General features: G+C 37.7%; 1 protein-coding gene across 1 annotated transcript; it reads right to left on the bottom strand.

Moving 5' to 3' along the window:
• Window positions 1-1,479: 1,479 nt before the first annotated feature.
• Window positions 1,480-18,263, bottom strand: LOC306760857 (cullin-5). The gene is made up of 19 exons (XM_079246881.1): window positions 18,234-18,263; window positions 15,991-16,100; window positions 14,256-14,355; window positions 12,378-12,554; window positions 11,660-11,801; window positions 11,424-11,569; window positions 10,893-10,973; window positions 10,568-10,661; window positions 9,882-10,012; window positions 9,576-9,683; window positions 9,146-9,210; window positions 8,904-9,036; window positions 8,646-8,777; window positions 8,146-8,269; window positions 7,822-7,997; window positions 6,629-6,790; window positions 6,216-6,334; window positions 5,876-5,999; window positions 1,480-5,244 (listed from the first exon to the last, which is right to left on the bottom strand). Exons 1-19 carry the CDS (start codon window positions 18,255-18,257, stop codon window positions 5,050-5,052), a joined length of 2,343 nt encoding a protein of 780 aa, XP_079103007.1. The 5' UTR covers window positions 18,258-18,263; the 3' UTR covers window positions 1,480-5,049.
• Window positions 18,264-19,376: the final 1,113 nt, after the last annotated feature.

Below are 19,376 nucleotides of genomic sequence, written 5' to 3' on the forward strand. Positions count from 1 at the left end.
GTATTCATTTTAGTTAGTTACTTACATATTAATTTCTTCTTATTAGTTATTTATTTTTTTCTTCTGCTTATTTTTATTTTGTTGTAAATAATCTTTTGCCTTGAGAGGTTAAGTTTAACCTTTTGTAATGGAGGTCTCAACCCATTTATATACCTTTTAGCTCAGGGGTAACACCTGGTGACTCCACGTCATGAACTACACAGCAGTAAAAGTTATTTCTGAGTCAGCATTTGACACAATTAAGGAAACTAAAAAATATATAAAATATCAATATAGTAAATATGCATACTGTAAAGACTGATTGAACTTCCTTTCTTTTAAATTATTTAAAAAAAAAATTATTTCAAGGTTGAGGGTGGAAGATTATCTCTGCAGCCACTGAGTGAGATGCAGAGTGCACCATGTCAGCTGCCAGTCCATCACTATGTCAACTAAAACTGTCCAAACATGCCAAGCATATTGGAAGGTGGTGGAAGGAAGACTCGCCATGCTGGGATTTTAACCAGTAAATCGATGGGTTTTCTTCATATTAAGCCCTGGACACCCATAGACAGTAACATGTTTGTTTCTGTTATGTTGCTAAACACCACTAACATAATTTCATATGCCTTAATTTGCATGGGCAGATTACATCAGTATAGATGAAAAGGTTAAGTCCCAGGTAGCAGACGTGTTTGGGCCGAATCCAGACTACCTTTGGCTCAGAAATAACACTGGCAAGAAGAGGACTAGATGTCATTTGCCAACTTTGGCAGATTATGGTAAATCTCCTGTAGGCCACATGTGGTCCAGATGTCAGTTGCTGCCCTGGATGTGGATCATCGTAAGTATTTTGTGGTCCTGAAGTGGTCCTAATACGCAAAACCTGCCTGGACATAGATTATGGCACTTTCTTGTTGGGTGTAGCTGAGTTTTGTTAGTCACGCGTACATTTAGCCAGGGCCATGTTTGGGCCAATCATGTTTTGCCATCACATGCTGTGTGATGGTTGGAGCTCTTCTGCGTTCGCCACCAAACTCACAAACAGGCAAAGTAAACCTGACGCTCGAGATTTCAACCAGCTCCTTTCCACTTCCCGGTTTAGCTCTAGCTTAAACCTGCATTACCTAGTATGCTTTCTGCTTTCATTCAACTCTTTCATTTGTAAATGTCAGGTTGTAAAAATCTAAAATGACTCCAGTTCATCACCCAACCTGAGACTGCAGGCTTCCTTTCTACTGTCATCAGGTTGCATTGCACTGATCTACTGTATATCTGTTACATTTCCATTTTCTTACTCCAACATGCACACAAAGCAGATCACAAAGTCATTGATTCATTATCCAAACTGCTTAGTCCAATGAAGGGTTGCGGGGAGCTGGAGCCTATCCCAGCAGTCTTTGGGCGAAAGGCGGGGTACACCCTGGACAGCTCGCCAGTCCATCGCAGAGATCACAGAGTCTTAATTCACTAAATAAAGCACACATGGACGACACTGAATGTATGAAAATCAACTCAACATCTGTTTTAATTTGTTGGTGAACATGAATTGTTATAATTTAATAGGTTTCTGATTACACAAGGAAAAAAAAGTACGGACACTTAGAAAGGCCTGATTTTCTGGATTTTCATCTCAGTGAACTCGTGTGTAGTGTTTAAAGGATAAAAACAAGCAGGAATCATCTGGACACGCTGACTGAGCCAGGCCTGTGCATAGAGAATACTACTGCATAATGTAATTGACAGCAAAGCTGTTTTCTTATTCTTTCATTTCAGGTACACCAGACATCTCCAGAGGAAAGCCTTGCTCATTCAGTGGAACTGATGATAAAAAAACTCTTTTTGCTTTTTTGTTTGTTTTTTGCAAATCTGTAATCAGTGTGGTGTAACATGAGATGAAATGTTTTTCCTGCTTTTGAAGAAGTTGCAGGTATGACTTGCAACATTAAAACTGACAATGATTTAATTGGAGTGACATTTTTTTTCCTTGTGGATAAAATTAAACAGAAGAATGATAGCAAATAAATACTGCTCATAATAGTACAGTGAATATAACAAGGAAACAAAAAACAGGAAAAAATATTGCAGCTGACAGAAAGGTAACATTCTTTGTTAACATAAAATAAATTAAAAAAAAATCCTCCTCAAACATTCAGTGTTGTCTTTTTTTTCCTCGCTGCTCGGAGGATTTACTGTTTCGTTTAACAGAATATCCCAAATCAGAGCAGAATGTCTCTGAGTGCAACGGATGAAATGTTTTCAGTTCAGCAGTTCATTACGCTGCGGTGTGTGCAGCTCCGTCAGCAACCACAGAGGATAAAAACAAACTGCTGTCAGAAATTCATGTTTAAAACCTGAAGTACATCAAACGTCTCAGTGGCAGCAAGACTGGAGTAACAACTTTCAGGTGCTAAAGAACAAATATGACTTGTCAACTCGGAATGAGTGTAACAAGACCAAACAAGAAAAAAAAAACAAAAAAAAAACGCCACAACTGTCAACACCGGAGATTTTTCAGTGGAGAATCGAACTGTCAGGTCTTTCTGGTTGACTGGCAATAACCTTTAATGGTTGTGTTTTTGTTTTACGCATCAGCCTGTGGACAAAAAGAGAAATTAAAGGCAAGGAGAAAGCTCGAATGGCCTCCTCATCATCCTCCGTAACACAAACCATCCTAAAAGGTAACACAGCAGATGAAAGGACTTTCCTGTCTGTTACTTTTTCAATCTGGAAATTTGAGCTGACAAAAGGACAAAAGAAGTGGACACGCACAAACACAGACAGATAATGGCTAAGTGAACATTAACACAGCTCTGACTATGAGAAAATGATCCTTCAGTCATCAGTTTTTCTGCAGCTGAGTAACAAACACTGCTTCACCTTGACTGTAACGTCTTGCTTTTACGCTGTGCAAAAATAACTCAGTGATGTCTCTTAGTGGCTAAATGAGGTAAAGAAAAATACAGTTTAACAATGATGACCAGACCATAAGCACTTAGATACTTAACACAACTCTTTGTTTCAGGTTTTCTGTTTCATCCAGTTTGTATTAAATTAAATGAATAATTATGAAATGAAAAATTCACAACTTTAATTTGAGCAGATTTACTTCCATGCAGGAAGGATCCTGTTCGAGGTGCAGCCCATTTAACACGCAATGACCAAAGTTTATGGTTCAAAAGTAAATCCAGATGTGCCTGAACAGCTGAGTGTTGCTGCCATACTGGTTTATGAACAGTTAACTGGTGGGCCTCGACACTAACTCAGAGTTGCTCTGTGGATTGAGGTAGTTTTCTGTCAACATGAGGAGTAGAGTTGGGTTTTCAGGATGTAAACAAGCAGCACGGGATCTGTGTATGGACAGAAAACGCTGTGCATTTTAAAGAAGCGATTTCTGAACACACACATTAAACTGGTGTTCATGATTCAGGAAACAAGTTGTTCTCTGGAGCAAAGAAACCAGTAAAAGTGGTGTGAGGAGTAAAGTGTGGCATTTCCTTCATACTTCCATTTGGAAATCTAAAACTGCCAAGATTTATAGTAAACTTATTTATTGATCGCTTCACTCCTAACCCTACAATCACCTTTGTGCTTACATTCAGAAAAATTATATAAAATCAACCTCAGTCCAACTGGGCAGCAGTCCATACAATGGGGACCAGTCACCAAGCTAAGAATCAACCAAAAACTGAACTGGTGGGCTGCAGGAATAACCTGGGAAAACAGGAGCTGATGTGTCTAACTTTCAAGATCAGCACTAAGTGGAAGAATTTATACAAACACTACATGCAGAGACAGTGACTGCATGCTGCCCAGTAACATCAGAACCTGCAACCTTCAGCCATGGTATGTTCCAAAGAGCTACATCTCACGTTGTTTCTATAGAGCTGTAAAAATATCCAAATCAAAGCATCACCTGGCACATCACAGCGGTACCAGTTTAATTTCAATATGTATAAACACAGAGCGTAAACTACTGTATGGTCATTATCTAAGTACTTATGGTCCAGACTGTAGGGATTGTTCAATTTCACTCATTAACAAAAGTTTCCTGCTTAAAATGTCTCTGTCTCTTCTCCATGAATTAAGGTGATATTTCATCTCAAAATGTTCAAAGTTTCGTTTTTTGTTAACACACACTGAATAAATAGCTGGCAGGATGTGAATTGTCAAACACAAACTACAGACAAAACTTGTTCACCAACTAATAAAGTTCACCTGCAGTCCCAGAACATCACGGGAAAAAAATAAATCAGCATTTCATGGTGGCCCGTCTCAGCCACAAAGTGTGACAGATTCTCCACTGACTGGGAAAAAAAAATCATAGAGCAGCATGCTGTTGAAAGTGCAAACGCACATACACACAGGCACACACATACACACGTCTAAAAGACCAGATACACGCCATGCACTCAGACACTCACCCAGCACACACACAATTTGGCAAAATACTCAGTAGTTTGAACTTGTTTATGTTCATGTCCGCTCCTCCTGATTGGCAGCTTTCAGTTTCAGTTCCCTGCATTCCCAGTCCAGGAAAAACCAAGAAAAAGAAAAAACCCAGTAACACCTCAAAGGACGATAGGTGGGATGCAAGACTGTTGCCACAGAGATGGCAGCTGTGGTTTCAAGAGAAAGCAAGGGGTGGGTATCAGCTCAGTACATTTTCCCTCCACGCTTCACCTCTTTTACAGTCCTTTGCTGATGAAAGTAAGGCAGGAAGTATTTCATTATTTTTACTAGTATTTTTTGTTTCTTTTTCTGAGCTTCTGGCAAACGGTGCCTCTCCACTGATCAGACACTAGAGGGCAGCAGAGACAAACAGTCCGATGACTCAACACAACACCCTGAAATCACACTGGCATCACGCACTGGAGCCTCACAAAAAAAAAAAAGGTCCACACCTTTGTTGAAAAGCCTTTGTCCTTGACCTTTTCCCTGCTTAACATCAGCCTCTTTCCCTCGCTTTGGACACATTTTTTCCCTCACTTGTCTCCTCTTGCAGGTTTCTGAAGCACCAGTTGAAGGCTAGCAGTGAAAAACAGCAGAAATGTGATTCTCACTCACTGCCTAGGCCATGTAGATGAAGGTGTTGATGTCTCCCTCGTCTCTCTTTATATACTTGTGCTCGATGAGCCATTCGATCTGCTCCTTTATCATCTTCTTCTGAGGCAGAAACATGTTTTTCAGAATTTCTACCAGCTCTGTCTGCAGCTGGGCATTGCTGATGCGCTTCCTCATCTTCATGATTTGAATGATGGCCTCCTGAAGATGAAATGCAGATCATTTTTACACAAATGCCATTTCTTAGTGCCGCACTGCAAAAATAAATATATATAAACAGATAATCTGAATGTTATCTGCACAGTTGTAAGCAGTCTGTCCGACGAGTGTTATCATTTTAAAGCTACGAGTTATTAACAGGTGCTTATAGGACAGTCCGTTTATGTTTTGAAGATACTAAATGTTTATTTCTGATCCAAGGTAAAATGAACATTACCAGGTTAGCTGAACAGAAATCATTTACACACATTTTTAGGTCTTATTCCACTGAAACTGGTTTAAGGTTAACTAATTAATGAGACACAGCATCAGGAGGATCAATAGTCTTAAAGAGAACCTACAGAATAAAAACATGTTTACTGAGTCTGTGGTCTGCGGATCTTCCCAAAAAAGGAAAAAAAATAGAGAAAATCTGCGACAATTGTAACTTTTAGGAGTAGATGTTACATAAAAATGCAACAAGTCAATACTTTAGTGTGTAGTAACCTGTTGCAAGTGTAAACACACTTGTTCCACTTTAAAAACTGCATCTTGCTTGAATAGGACAACCCAACCAGCTCATTATAACTAAACCAATCTTACTCCTATAAACACACAGAGAGCGTTGTGTTACCTGAGTTCTGAGTATTCTGAGCTGTACGATTCCTTCGTTCTCCTCTTCTCTCATTCGCTCAGTGGTCAGCTGCAGCCGACCTATCAGATTAATCTTCCCCCGCTTCTGGACTTTGGAGTTTTTTCTGGGAAAATGGTTAAACAAAGATACAAATCCTGTTTTAATTTTAGTTAAACAGCAGCTATGGAGCAGCATTAATGTGGTGGAACTTCAAACTTTCCATATTTCCAAGGCATTCAGGATATGTATGGAAGTTAAATACATTTACTTCATGAAATAAAAGCCCTTATGTAGAAGTATGTAGCATGTTTCAGCCCCTTAAGAAAAACCAAAAACATACATAAGCGAGAAGTCCTGGTTGACGTAGAAGAGCGTGGCATCAGTGAAATCTTTGGGAGAAGTAACTGGAGGATCGTAGGACAGCACTTGTCTCTTCAGCTTAGGGAAGGCAACCAGGGACTGCACAAACAGCATAGAGAGGCTTCAAAATGTAGGATATAGCAGTCCTGGAGTCATACTTTTAACATTAATAATGCAGAGAACAAACAGCTTTGACTTAGAACTACTTTTAAAGATATCAGAATGAGAAATATGCAGAAATATTCTGTGTGGCGCCAAAACTTTTCATGATAAGCTGTAAAATATGCTGGTATTTCAGAAGCTTTTTAGGCTCCAGGTAATGTATAAATCATGTGGATTTGTGATGTAAATGGTAAATCTACATGAAATATTAAATTCTGTCCTTGCTCTGACCCATAAAGTGCGGCGCAGCTCTGCATCAGGCAGCTCTGTGGCCAGTTTGAGATTCTCAAAGCTGATTCTCTCTCTGGGCCTCTGGTTCCAAGCAAACAACACTGCAAGTTGGAACGTCGTCACCTCCAGGTCGTACTGGCCCACCTCGTTTTTAAAGGTGATCTGAGCAGAGCGAAGAGGAAACAAGGGAGAGGGTGAGAAAAGCAAGATGACAACATGGGCTCACTGTATCAGCTTATAATCTGGTACTCCGACATCTAATCGTTACATTAAACACTGAAAAGCTAAAATCATTTTTCCTGCCTTCACATAATGACAGGTTGTGCAATCAGCATCATTCTGAAGCTGTAAAAAGCAAATCACAACAGAACACACCTGCAATAGAAAGGTCCAAATGTGTATCACAGTAAACAAGCCACTGCTTTTTGTTATGACTTAAACACAACATGAGAGAAAACACTGAAGTAAGAAATAAGTCATCAGACCACAGAAAAAAGAACAAATGAAGGTTAAAAACAGAGAAGACTACAGCTGGAGAGACATTAAAGACACACAATGTCAGTGTTTCCATCCTGGTCCTCGATTATCCACGACCCTTCAGATCTTAGACGTGTTCCTGCTCCAACACACCTGATTGAGATTAACTAAGTTCCTCATCGAGTTCTTTGCAGCCTGTTAGCAAGCCATTCATTTTATTCATGGTGTTAAATAGGGGTGGAAAAATCGAATCGAAAAATCAAAAATCAGGATTTTTTTTGCTTCACAATTTTAAAATCGATTTTTTTTTTTGGTTAAAATTTTTTCCCCCCCAAATAAGTTAAATGAATCCACAATAATTTTTTTAAATCATTTTTATTGTTTTTATCAATCGTTTTACTTGTCTTCTTGGTCATTATAGCAGCAGAATGATGGTCTGGCTACAGTGTTGTTTTTTTTAAATTGAAATCAAGAAAAATGATGAGCAAAAAAAAAAAGGTTTTATACATTTTTTTTTTAATCTACAAAAATCAGCATGATGTTGCAGCAGGGTTTCGCGGATATCAACCCACCGTACATAGTGGGCGTGTCACTGGGAAAGCTCTTCAAAGCTCTGTAGAGCATCTTTATTAAAAAGGTAAAAAAAAAAAAAAAAGAACAAGAAAAAGACAAGAAAGAAATCTAAAAAAAATCCCACGTTTTCACAGTGTACTCACAATCCCGTTGGACATGAGGTGATGCCAGTGGAGTTTACGGCCGCTGTGATTCCTCTTATAGAAGTCTTCCACCTCAGGGATCAGGTCCTCCAGCTCCGTGGGCAGCGAGACAAAAACCTTCTCACTGCTTCGTGACCAAGCCCCAGCATTCAGGATCTTAATGTTTACACTGTCGGCTGTAGAAAGGACAATGGACAAAATGCACATTTAAATCATCAGCAAACATGTTTGTGTTGTTTTATATAAACATGTGCTGCATCCACTTGGTTTACATCGAGTTTCTTTTCAGATACTGGTTTGTGTTTGTGGGTGTGTGTGGATCACCTGGCAGGGCCAACTTGTTGTGTTTGTGCATCTCTTTGAAGACTTGATTGAGGTCCTCTGAGACCTTGATGTCCTGGAACATCCTGGCCAGCTTGTTCACATAATCAGCAGGCATTCCTACTTCCTGCAATGAAAACAAACGTGCATGATGAGGGGACTATTTCATTGCACATTAATAATCACAGCAGCCTTCATCTTCCAAAATAAAGTTAATACACTGATTTTTGTAACTTTCCACAGATCGTCCTCCTGTTTATTTGACAGAGATACTGTGAAAAACGCTGCTGATTGTTAGGAAACACCGTGAGGTGAAAAGGTTAAACAGGGAAGTCAACTTTCCACTGACACAGTAGAAATGCAATAGAGTCGCTCATCAAGCCATGATATTATCATGTTAACATAAATTTGACAGTAAGTTAACAGTGCAGACAGACTGAGAAGTTTGTACCTAAAACCAGTAAAGATTTTGGTTTTAGGAATTTATGACAATCAGAACTCACTCTAAGCCACTCTACCATGTTCTCTTCAATCTCACTGTCAGCTGAGATGTCCAGGATCAGACGCCTGGTCAGGTGAGCTTTGTGATAACGCATAAACACATCTTTGTTCTGGACGTACTTCAACACCAAGAGCTGCAAGGACAGAAGAGACATGAGCGTGGGAACTGGGGGATAAATAAAGCCAAAGGGATCAAAATGAGGGAAAAAGCAGAGCTGAACATCATACAATAAAACCGGATGGAGAGAAAGAAGACCTACCACTTCTTTGAGTTTGAGCTCAATTTCTTCCGAGGTGAGTTTCTTGCTGAGGGGAGTTTTTCTCAGCAGCATGTCGCAGTAGTTTGCCAGCAGCTCGGGACATTTTGACTCCGGCTGAGTCTTCATGCCCACACTGGTTGAACGAGGATATGAACACGGTCATATTTACATAATCAATACATTTACTAGTTTTAATCAATGCTTAATTAACACACAACAGCAGCAGCAGCAGCACTGCTCACCCCTTCTGTTTCATAGGCAGCTCCAGTTTGAAGATTGTGGCATCATTAACAACAGCCTTATAAGCCTGGGGGGGGGGGGGGGGGGGGGGCAGAAACAGACATCTGAACTGAATAATCATTACCATCATCACTGCTAGAATAACACACAACACACTTTGTTGTATGTTTTACTCTTTCCTATATAAGGCAAACACTTTTTGGTTAACCAATAGCAGAAAAGCTGAAATATTAAGGCAGATAAAATAACATAAAGCTACAAAAGGCTTAAATTCTCCCCTTTTTGCAGCCTGCTTTTCTATCAGCTGCTGATTAATAAATTTACTGATTGTTCACATCATTCTGACAATCATTTTATAGATTTTAGCCAAACTGTAAAGAAAGATCACTTTGCTTTTCTTCTTCTGCGCAGTTCAAGTCAGATTAAGCAGACCTTATCTCTCGCAGTGAGGAAGCGAGGATCATCCTGGAAAGCTTCCTTAACCAGCTTACTGAAGCGGTTAAACAACGTCAACAACTGCTCCACGTATTTCTCAGAATCCTGGATGAACACACACACACACACACACACACACACACACACACACAGACATTAGTAACGACTGTGCAGCAGAGTAAACAAGGCTATGCTTTACTGTTAACTCTGCCCAAGAGTCATTTCCTGATGACATTTTGTCAAAGGTCTCAACATGACACTAACATGCTCTGTAATTGTTTAAGTGTGTGTTATTGAACGTACGGTAGTGATAGTCTCAGCAGCAGCCACCATGTCCGCTAGTCCAGCACTGATGATATGCTCTTCCAAGTCTTTTAGCATGGGCTCGATGCCACTGGGAACTTTGTCCATCAGGGAAAACATCAGGTGCAGCTCTGCAGCAAGCGGAGAAAAACAGGACAAGAAGCATCCTGGATGAATCCAACAAGTCTTCACAAACATGCAACTACAGACACTTCATGTGAACTTTTTTTAGTTTCTCTTTTTGTATTTGTACTGCAGGAATGTAGCCTCATCCTTGTAAGAGGATCGTTTTTTTTTGCTCATATCTTAGAATAGACACTCTGTCATCAGAAATTAAATTACCTGTGATGTAAATACATTGATTAATCTAGTAGTCAACACATGATGGCATGCCCTGCACCCATTACTGCTAAAAATGGATGTTAACACTCTTAAAAACAATGACCAGGTAAAAAAAATAAAGAAATTAAAAGAACTGTGAATGTCCAAACGTTGGTGCCCCTACCCCACCCAGCAAGAAACCAACAGTCAGAGAAGCTAATTTTATTTTTAAAGTCTAGTCAGCCGATGCTGAGGTGAAGACTGATGCCAGCAGATATGCTGAAACTCACAAAAAAAGCAGCCAAGATGACCATAACTTAACCATTAAAAACCTGTCAGTGCCACAAGCGAGTGCAGATACTCACTATCCGTTTCATTGCGTTTGATCATCCCTGGACATTCGGCTATGATGGTCTCTTTGAAGGACGTCACTAGCGCATTCACACAACATTCCATAAGCTAAGAAAACACACAGGAAAAAGAGAGTCAGGAAATAACACTTCTATAAAAACAAGTAGCCAGGCATCACATACATTTTTATGAGGGCCGTCTCTCTGTTCTGTACTTATTAACTGAACTTCATTCATGAAACCTAAAAATACTGTAAATTTAACGTATGAGAGAAAAACTGGCTGAAGAAGTCAAAGAGTGTGTTGTGTTGATAACTCAGATTAAGTGAAAGGCACTTACTGCTTGAACAGAATTACATTCACGCCGTGTCTCCAGATATCTAAGCGCTCTCTTCTCCTCTTCTCTCAGCTTTGCATCTGCCTACGAGGAAGCACACGTCAACAAATGTTACAGATACGACTGAATCATAAATAACCTAATATTTTTAAATAAACATTTAAGGCTGAAATTAGTTCCCTCCTCAAACCTGTCCAAAATATTTACGGGTGTAAAACTAGAAATAATTTAAAAGTTTTCTGGCATTTGGCTGTCCAACAACACAAGCTACACCTGTGTGTTTGTCTTCCATTAGCTGCTCACCTAGCAGCTGGTATCTCATCCTGACTTTAGATAAGGAACGAGTTGAATTAGACGTGTTATCAGCTCATAATGCAGATGCTTTTCACTTAATACCATATAAAATGGGTGGCTTGATGAGCAATAAGCCAGTTTATCATTAATTTAAAAAACAATTAAAAACATAATTAAACGTCTTTCATACAAACGCTGACTCTGATTAGTAATAACGATCATCAAAGTATTGTGGCTTACATATTTCATGTAGTTCTGGACACCGTTTTGTTGCAGGTATGATGGTGCCTGTGTTCTGTAAAACCTTTCCGTGGAGTCCAAATAGGCCTTCTCAAAGTTATCCCTGTAAATCTGCAGCTTGTCATCCGGGTTAGAGCACAGGTTGACTGACAGGAGAAAAGACAGAAAAGGGAAAATACATATATGAAATGTCTTTACAGTGATTATTGCAGGTCTTTGTTGTCCGTCTGTCTTACCGTACGACTCGCGTACACCTATAACTAGCTGCGAGTCAAACGCCTCCCCCAGCCTCTCAGCATGCACCAGCTTCATAGCACTGTCTTGCAGGCGAGTCTTTATGTTGGAAAAGATCGACTCGTTCCACGTGTCCAGCATCAGCTGTGGAAAATAAAGTAAGCACATTTGTGACGGGGGTCAAAATGAATGCGTTTTATATGGTTTGGTTTTACTGCATGTTTTTAATTCTGATAGCTGTGCTATTAACCCCCCTCTGAAGGCCCGTCACCCTCAATGTTGACTGTTGAACAAGACCGTCTGAGTGTTTTTACTATTTTAAGGTTTAGCGTGGCTGACTCTGCTCCCCCTGATATGAAAAGGTCCACCGTGGCTCAGAGGACTTTTTTAATTTTTATTTATTTATTTCATGTTTTAACATCCTGCTGACAACGCCAGAAATGAATGTCAGGTGGCCAGGGCATGAACCATACCATAAAAAACCCATGCATTTTGACCCCCGTCCCACATTATTAGCAAAGTTCATTTTCTGCCAACATTGAACAATTTAAGTTTTTTTTTATTATTATTATTATTCTGGCTGCTTAATTACATTCCCTCAACTGCAATTTCCTCCTCAACCATGTTTTAATAAAAACTATTTTTTTTTCCTTGTGCCAGTAGTTAGATACCTTCCTGTAGAACTTAACCGCTGAGTCTTTTTCTGCTCGTTTATCTCACCTTGCGAACGATGCTGTCCTCCATGTTGGTTTTCTTGTTGCTGCCTTGTTTTCCCATCAGCGTGATCTCCAACTGACAGAAAGGTTTGGGCAGGATGTCACACTGGGTGAAGAACTTCCTCCACTCTACAATGTAGGCTTTAAGCAGAGCTGTGTCATCCTGGTGGCTCAGCACACGCTGCCATGACAAGAAATGTAACCAAGCTTAGAGGTGACAGAGTTTCATCCATAAATAGTGAAGAAAGACTGATGCACGGTTTCCTGCAAAGCCCAGGATGATAACTCTTCACACGTATCAAACATTTTTCAGAGGTGAAGTGCAAATGAAAGGAAGCATCTGAGTAAGAGATCACAGGCGTTTAGGGACAAATTTCTAAGTTATAGCTAAAAGTATCAGATGATTCCTGAAGAATGTGATCCAACATAGGTTCCAATCCTATCACTGTAAAGATGAAATACATCAACAATATATAAGCTTTTGTTTCATCATGGCTCTTGCAACAACAGTAGACTAAAATAACCTGTGTTATATATATATCTATATCTATATTTATATATAGATATATATATATATCTATATCTATATATATATATATAGATATATATATATCTATATCTATATATATATATCTATATATATCTATATCTATATATATATCTATATATATATCTATATCTATATATATATCTATATATCTATATATAGATATATATATATCTATATATATATATATATATATCTATATATCTATATATATATCTATATCTATATCTATATATATATCTATATATATATCTATATATATATCTATATATATATATATATATATATATATATATATATATATATATCTAAATATATATATCTATATATATCTATATATATATATATATATATATATATATATATATATATATATGTATATAGCTCGCCAACCATAGCTCAGCTGAGTTGAGCTATGGCTGGCGAGCTCCACCTGGCCATTTAATTGCGCCTCTGTTCTTGCCCCAGCTCACACATGGTTTTTGACCTGGTTTGTCCAACATTGTAATACTGTGGACTGTGTGAGGAAACATTAAAGACATTCTGCTGCTTTGTACTTGCTCTGTGACACACAATTATGCATGTTAAAAAGGCTGAATTCACAGCTTAAACATCATATTCAAGCTATGTGAATGGTGGTGTACCCAATGATGCTGTGGATATAAAAATGAAGATTTTATGAGAGCACAGGGACGGTCTGAAAATACTCTAAACAACCTAAAAATGACAGATAGTCTTAACAGGCTGTTTTTCAGTCACAAATTGTGATGCATTTTAACTATCTGACAAAAGTAACAGAAAAATAAGTCCACAACTACACCGTTATTGACAATTTGGCTGTATCTATATATACATACGGTAGTCTTTACTAGTTTTACAAAAAGATGCAAAAGGATTTTAGGCCTATTTATGTCTAGCTCTGCGTCTACATGCAGGAGTTATTGAAGCACAACTGCAGTATCTTGCTGTGTTAGTCCAGTTTTGAGAGCATCAGCTTAGCATATTTCAGTCAAAATGATATGCTTACATGCATTTTTAAAGGACACAATATTTTTTTCTTGCCCTGTTCTTACATGCTAAAATAATCTAGGATAACTTAATCAAATCATGTAAATCTTTTTATGCAAGTTGTCAGGATGTTTACTCAGGAATTATGCTAAAACACTTCTTTTAATCAGACATGAAAACAACATAATCAGCTGAAGGTTTCAGGGGCATTATCAATGACAACACACACACACACACACACACACACACACACACACACACACACACACACACACACACACACACACTCAAACCAACAATTCCTTCACAGATAAAGACGCAACTTACAGCTTGTGCTTGCTTGATAAAGTCAAGGATATCTTCTTTGAGGGCTTTGTGGATTTTAGTTGGACCTTTATCATCCCATAAACAAACAGCATGGACATCTCTAGAGAAAGATAATCATCCTGTCAGTTCATTCCTAGGTGTGAAAAGAGTGTGTGTGTATGTGTGTGCGTGATAAAACACATACAATATTTGAAGTGAGAATATATTTATAACATACTTCTGTAGCAGATTTCTTGTAATACTTGATAAGATACAAAGAGACAATAAAGCTAGATAACAAATAAATTATTAAATAAATATAAATGATAACTACAAAGCTTCAAAGGCCATTGAAAGCTACCTGACCTGCTGTTACTAACAGAGTTGCTGAAAATCTTTAAAACTGGCAGGTCCATATGTGTAAGTAGAGACTCATCCACAACAAAAAATATGGTTTCAATTTCAACCCAACATCAGTCATGAAACAGCAACAGTGTCTGGCTGAGATGTTCTCTTTATAACTTAGTTATTCACATGATTACTGTCAACAACAACATAACAGGCCTAAAAATCTCCTAAACACTCTTTAATAAATATTCTTAGAGATTTTGTTTGTAATTGTTATATTTCAGTTTTATTAACTGTTGTGTGTGTGTGGTCAAAAATAAAGTTATGCAACTGTTTCATTTGCATTCAGGATGGTTGTGGAGAATGAAGAGTCAATAGAAAAGAAGTAATAAATAAAGCGGAGTTAAGTTTTCCTTGTGCATTTATATGATCCTCCAAATGATGTCTACTGAAACTCGTATCTCTAACCCCGACACAGATACTCAGATTTGCTCCATCTTTTTAGACATTGCGAATGACACATTGAGATCTAATCCAGTCATCATGTTCCTATTCTAATCATCCTCTTTGTGAGGAAAAACCGAAGTGACCAACTTCCTCTTTTTGATACTTTTACTCTGAACTTTATACACTGGACTTGTATGTTAAGTCATTTTATCCACACTGCCCAGAATATCAACTTTGCCTCGACGAGTCTGAACGACTCCACACATAATTACATGAAAGCCATCTGATTCTTATCTAGAGACAGATGTACACCGTTTAAATAAAAAAGCTAGTTAGTTTTAGAGGAGGTGACAAAAGCCATGCATTTGATTAGAAAAACCCTCGGAAAAAACAAAGGTGGTGGTCTTGAGAAACACAGAAGACACCCTTGACATCCTTCCTGAGGCAGTTTCATGAGAACACTTTGTGTGACCATAACCTATTACATAAGGGTTGGGTAGGGACAAAAAGGCTTAACCACCCAGGATTATTGTGTGGGCCAAGCGACATATGAGATCTCAACAATATGTGGTGTGAGAGACCCTTGATGAAAAAACCTTAAAGTTACTTACTGTTAAAATAGGGCTACTCTTTCCTTAAGAGTAGCCCTCAAGAACTTGCTCAAGAACTTGAGCTACATTCTCTTTGAAATCCAAGATTTAAATGAAAGATATGATTGTGCGCAAAAAACAAGCTGCAGCTCGAGCTTTGTAAGATAAGAGGCAGATGTATGTGGCAGTTAAGCTAAACCATTTTCCGACCCAAAGCTGATGAGTGGTTAAAAACTAAGACATCTAGTGTGGCCATTCAAATGCACCAATATGCAATTCTGTTACTTATAAGACAACTATTGGCTCCTCAAAAATATACGGCAACTGCTTTCAGCTGTATACATGAGGGCAACAGAGAAGGCATGTCTTACGAGAACAAGTCAAACCACTGTTGCTTGGTGACGGCCTCCTGCCTGAGCAGCTTGAGGACGATGGGTCGCATCAGGTCCCACTTGTCCTCAAACTGCAGGGACCCCTTGTTCTGGAAGAAACGTGTGATAGTGGTGGAAGATTAAATATTACAGCAAACAAAAGAGAAATGAGAAAAGATGTGTGAGTATGCAGAAAACATTCAGTAAATAAAGACTAAAGTTGCACCAGGGGCTAAAATGCTGCAGCTGTAGAAATTTAAACTGCTGATTTAATGTAGCAGTTTGCATCACATTGATTGTAAGCTTTTAAAACAATTACATGAGGATTGGTAACTGGCCTCTCTGTAGATTTACCAAAAGTTGAGAGTCTGATCAGGAAATGAGGGAAAATAAGCATTTAGATGACTAAAGAGTATTTCCTATATGACAATTTTACCCATTACACATCATTCATACTAATATTTACAGAAATATTTTGGTCTCAAAAGCCATGTCTGTGATATCTTGCACAGAAAAAGCAAAACCAGTGAAATATAGTAAACTTGAAATACAGAATAGATTTTAAAAGGTTACAGTTCACACATTACATATTATTACTAAGTGATCAGTTACTGAAGTTTATTAGCATTGCTGGTCATAATTAAATTCCATTAAACCATCAGTCAATAATTTGTAATGAAAATACTTTTTTTGACTGATTGAAAAGGTTTATTTGAACACAATGAAATCTAAAAACAAAAACAAGGAAATCATAGAAATAAAAGATGACAAAACGTTCAAAAGGGGTGGGTAGAAGCATAAGCTTATTTGTAATCCCACCCCAGTGATGAGCAATACAATATCAATAACAACAATATTAACCATAGCAATACAACAGTAGCAACCCAGTATCTTAGTAATACCTGTATAAAAATAATAACAATATCCTTTATACGTTATAATTTATATAAATACAATAAACAGTTACAGTGATTGAGCAGTGCAGTCATAACACCAATAATAATAAAAACAACAGCAACATTTATATCAACAGTAATAATAGAACTATGTAATATGTCTTCATTCTATGATATTTCTGTGCTGTTCAATTATCATGTCTTTGTTTATTTACTTAAATTTTTTTACATCTGAACACTGCCTGTGATTTTCTCCCACCTTGTTCCACAATTTGACCCCACAGACAGACACACAAAAACTTTTCCTGGTGCTTCCCACCAAGGGATGTCACCTAGTTGCTGACATCACACCATAATATTATACCACAATAATATCATACTAATTACACAGGTTTACATATGCTGGATACCCCGCACCCTGGCTGTGAGACACTCAAAACTATAAAAGAGGGTTCAACACACATTTTCAGGGGAGTCTTAGTGCTGCTTCTGTTAATATACATTGTGGTTAGCTGTATATTAATTAGATATTCTTAGGAAATTATTTATGTTATCTGTTTTATCTGTGGTTTCTACCCATATCTATGAATTAAGAAGAGTAGAACAACATGTTAAAGCATGCACACAACAGTGATACTTCTGTCTGGGTCACAGGATTTGATGTTACACCGCGTGTGAAAGCTACCTGTCCGGTGATAAGCTGGTAATTATTTTATTGCCCCACTTGAGACAGGATCTGAACAATTCACCCCGCAAACTTTCGGCTTCAACAGATACTAATCAGGAAAGGCCTTTGAGACGCAGTTATATTTTAGCAGCTTCACGTTGAAAGGTTAGCACGTCTAAAAAAAAAAGAAAAAAAAGAAAAAGAAAAGCTAGCTCGTTTGCAACGATTAGCCAAAAAAAAGGGTAATCAGCAGTTTCCTGCAGACGTGAAAAGATGCATGTTGTCGATCATTTAACTGTGTTGTCTCTGTTTTCCAGCTTTAGGTCGAAGCTACAAGCTGTTGTTTCTACATGGCTCGCCCAAGCAGAAATGTGGCTTGCTTTTGGTGCAGAGTTATAGAAAAGAGAGTACGTTTCGGTTTGAAGATATGTTGTGTTATATTTAGTTTGAAGTAAGGAGGAATAGCTCGTTTGGGGTAACAGATCCCGGCATAACACCATCGGACTTGCGGTGACTTCAGTCGCAGATAAATGAGTTTTTATTACGTAAATGCAAATATTACAATATACGTATATAAGCTACAATACTTAAAAACATATACAAAGAGTTAAACTAAAAATAAATGACAAGAAAGAGTCTAAATCTGCACCTAAACATTGCTATATTCAGGCGCTCCTTACCTTTAACAAATTAGACGTCGCCATGTTTCGTCAACTTATCACCTCGCAGAATCTCGCGAGACAGGTGTTCAGCCAAATACAATGATAACCTCACTGTACTGAAACAAACTTGGTGCTGTGACACACACCTATATATATTTCTGTCATTTTCTCCAAGGCACACAGACATTGGTCTATTTACTTGAATTTCTCATTTCCTGTTTGGGATGTGCATCCAATCCCTTGTTCTTGTGCCCAGCACACATCAAACACTCATGCTGCTCAAAATACGAAAATAGCCAGGGAGGACACACACACATGTATACATATATATTTACATATATATACTACCAGTAAAAAAGTTTGGACACACTTTCCTATTAAATCAAATGGAAAAATTGTGTGCAAACTGGCATTGTATGCTATATATATATATATATATATATATATATATATATATATATATATATATATATATATATATATATATATATATATATATGGGAGGACACTGACAAACCAGACAAGATATGTCTTCCTGTTGGAAATTGAATTATCCTTTTAATTTTAGTTTTCTGAAGACAGCAAGCCCAAAGTGTAACCACTGGTACATACAACACACACTCCTTCACACGCTCGCACCGTCTCACTGCAGGGAATTGACGAGTGCTCATAATTTACCCACATGCCTGTGTGGACAATAATAAATCAGAGCATAAATAAATTAATCCTTTACAAAAACAAATAAAATGTTTCTTCGTGACAAGGATTATTTCCATGAAATGTATTTTGCTCCAATATGTTTAAGTCACAGCAGCTACATGCAGAATTAATTTTCTTACAATAAAACTCATCAAATTTTAACCGGATACTATTACCTTTTTATAATAAAACTATGACGTTATAACATGATAAAGTCACAGTTCTTTTTTTATTAGCATCACAGCTGTCACTGTGTGAATAAAAAAAAAAAAAAAAAGACTGGTCACTGTTACATTATCAGATTTTTTCATACTGCTTTTCTTTAATAATGATGGAAACAGAGAATATAATGGAGTTGTTTTTTGTTTTGTTTTTTTTTTAACTTGTGTTAAGAGATATCATACTTGATTTTGAGTGTTTAACTGTTTTTGGTCTTAGTTTTACTGTGATTATAGTCACGGT

This window comes from Telmatherina bonti, assembly GCF_933228915.1.
Source record: "Telmatherina bonti genome assembly, chromosome: 9".
NCBI lineage: Eukaryota > Metazoa > Chordata > Actinopteri > Atheriniformes > Telmatherinidae > Telmatherina > Telmatherina bonti.

Excerpts from the sequence above, each read along its gene's own strand:
- LOC306760857 (XM_079246881.1), bottom strand. The coding sequence starts at position 18,257 with ATGGCGACGTCTAATTTGTTAAAG. Across the intron at positions 7,998-8,145 it reads CAACAAGTTGGCCCTGCCAG|CCGACAGTGTAAACATTAAG; the intron begins GTGATCCACACA and ends TCCTTTCTACAG. Across the intron at positions 6,335-6,628 it reads AGCTGCGCCGCACTTTATGG|TCCCTGGTTGCCTTCCCTAA; the intron begins GTCAGAGCAAGG and ends CTGTTTGTGCAG.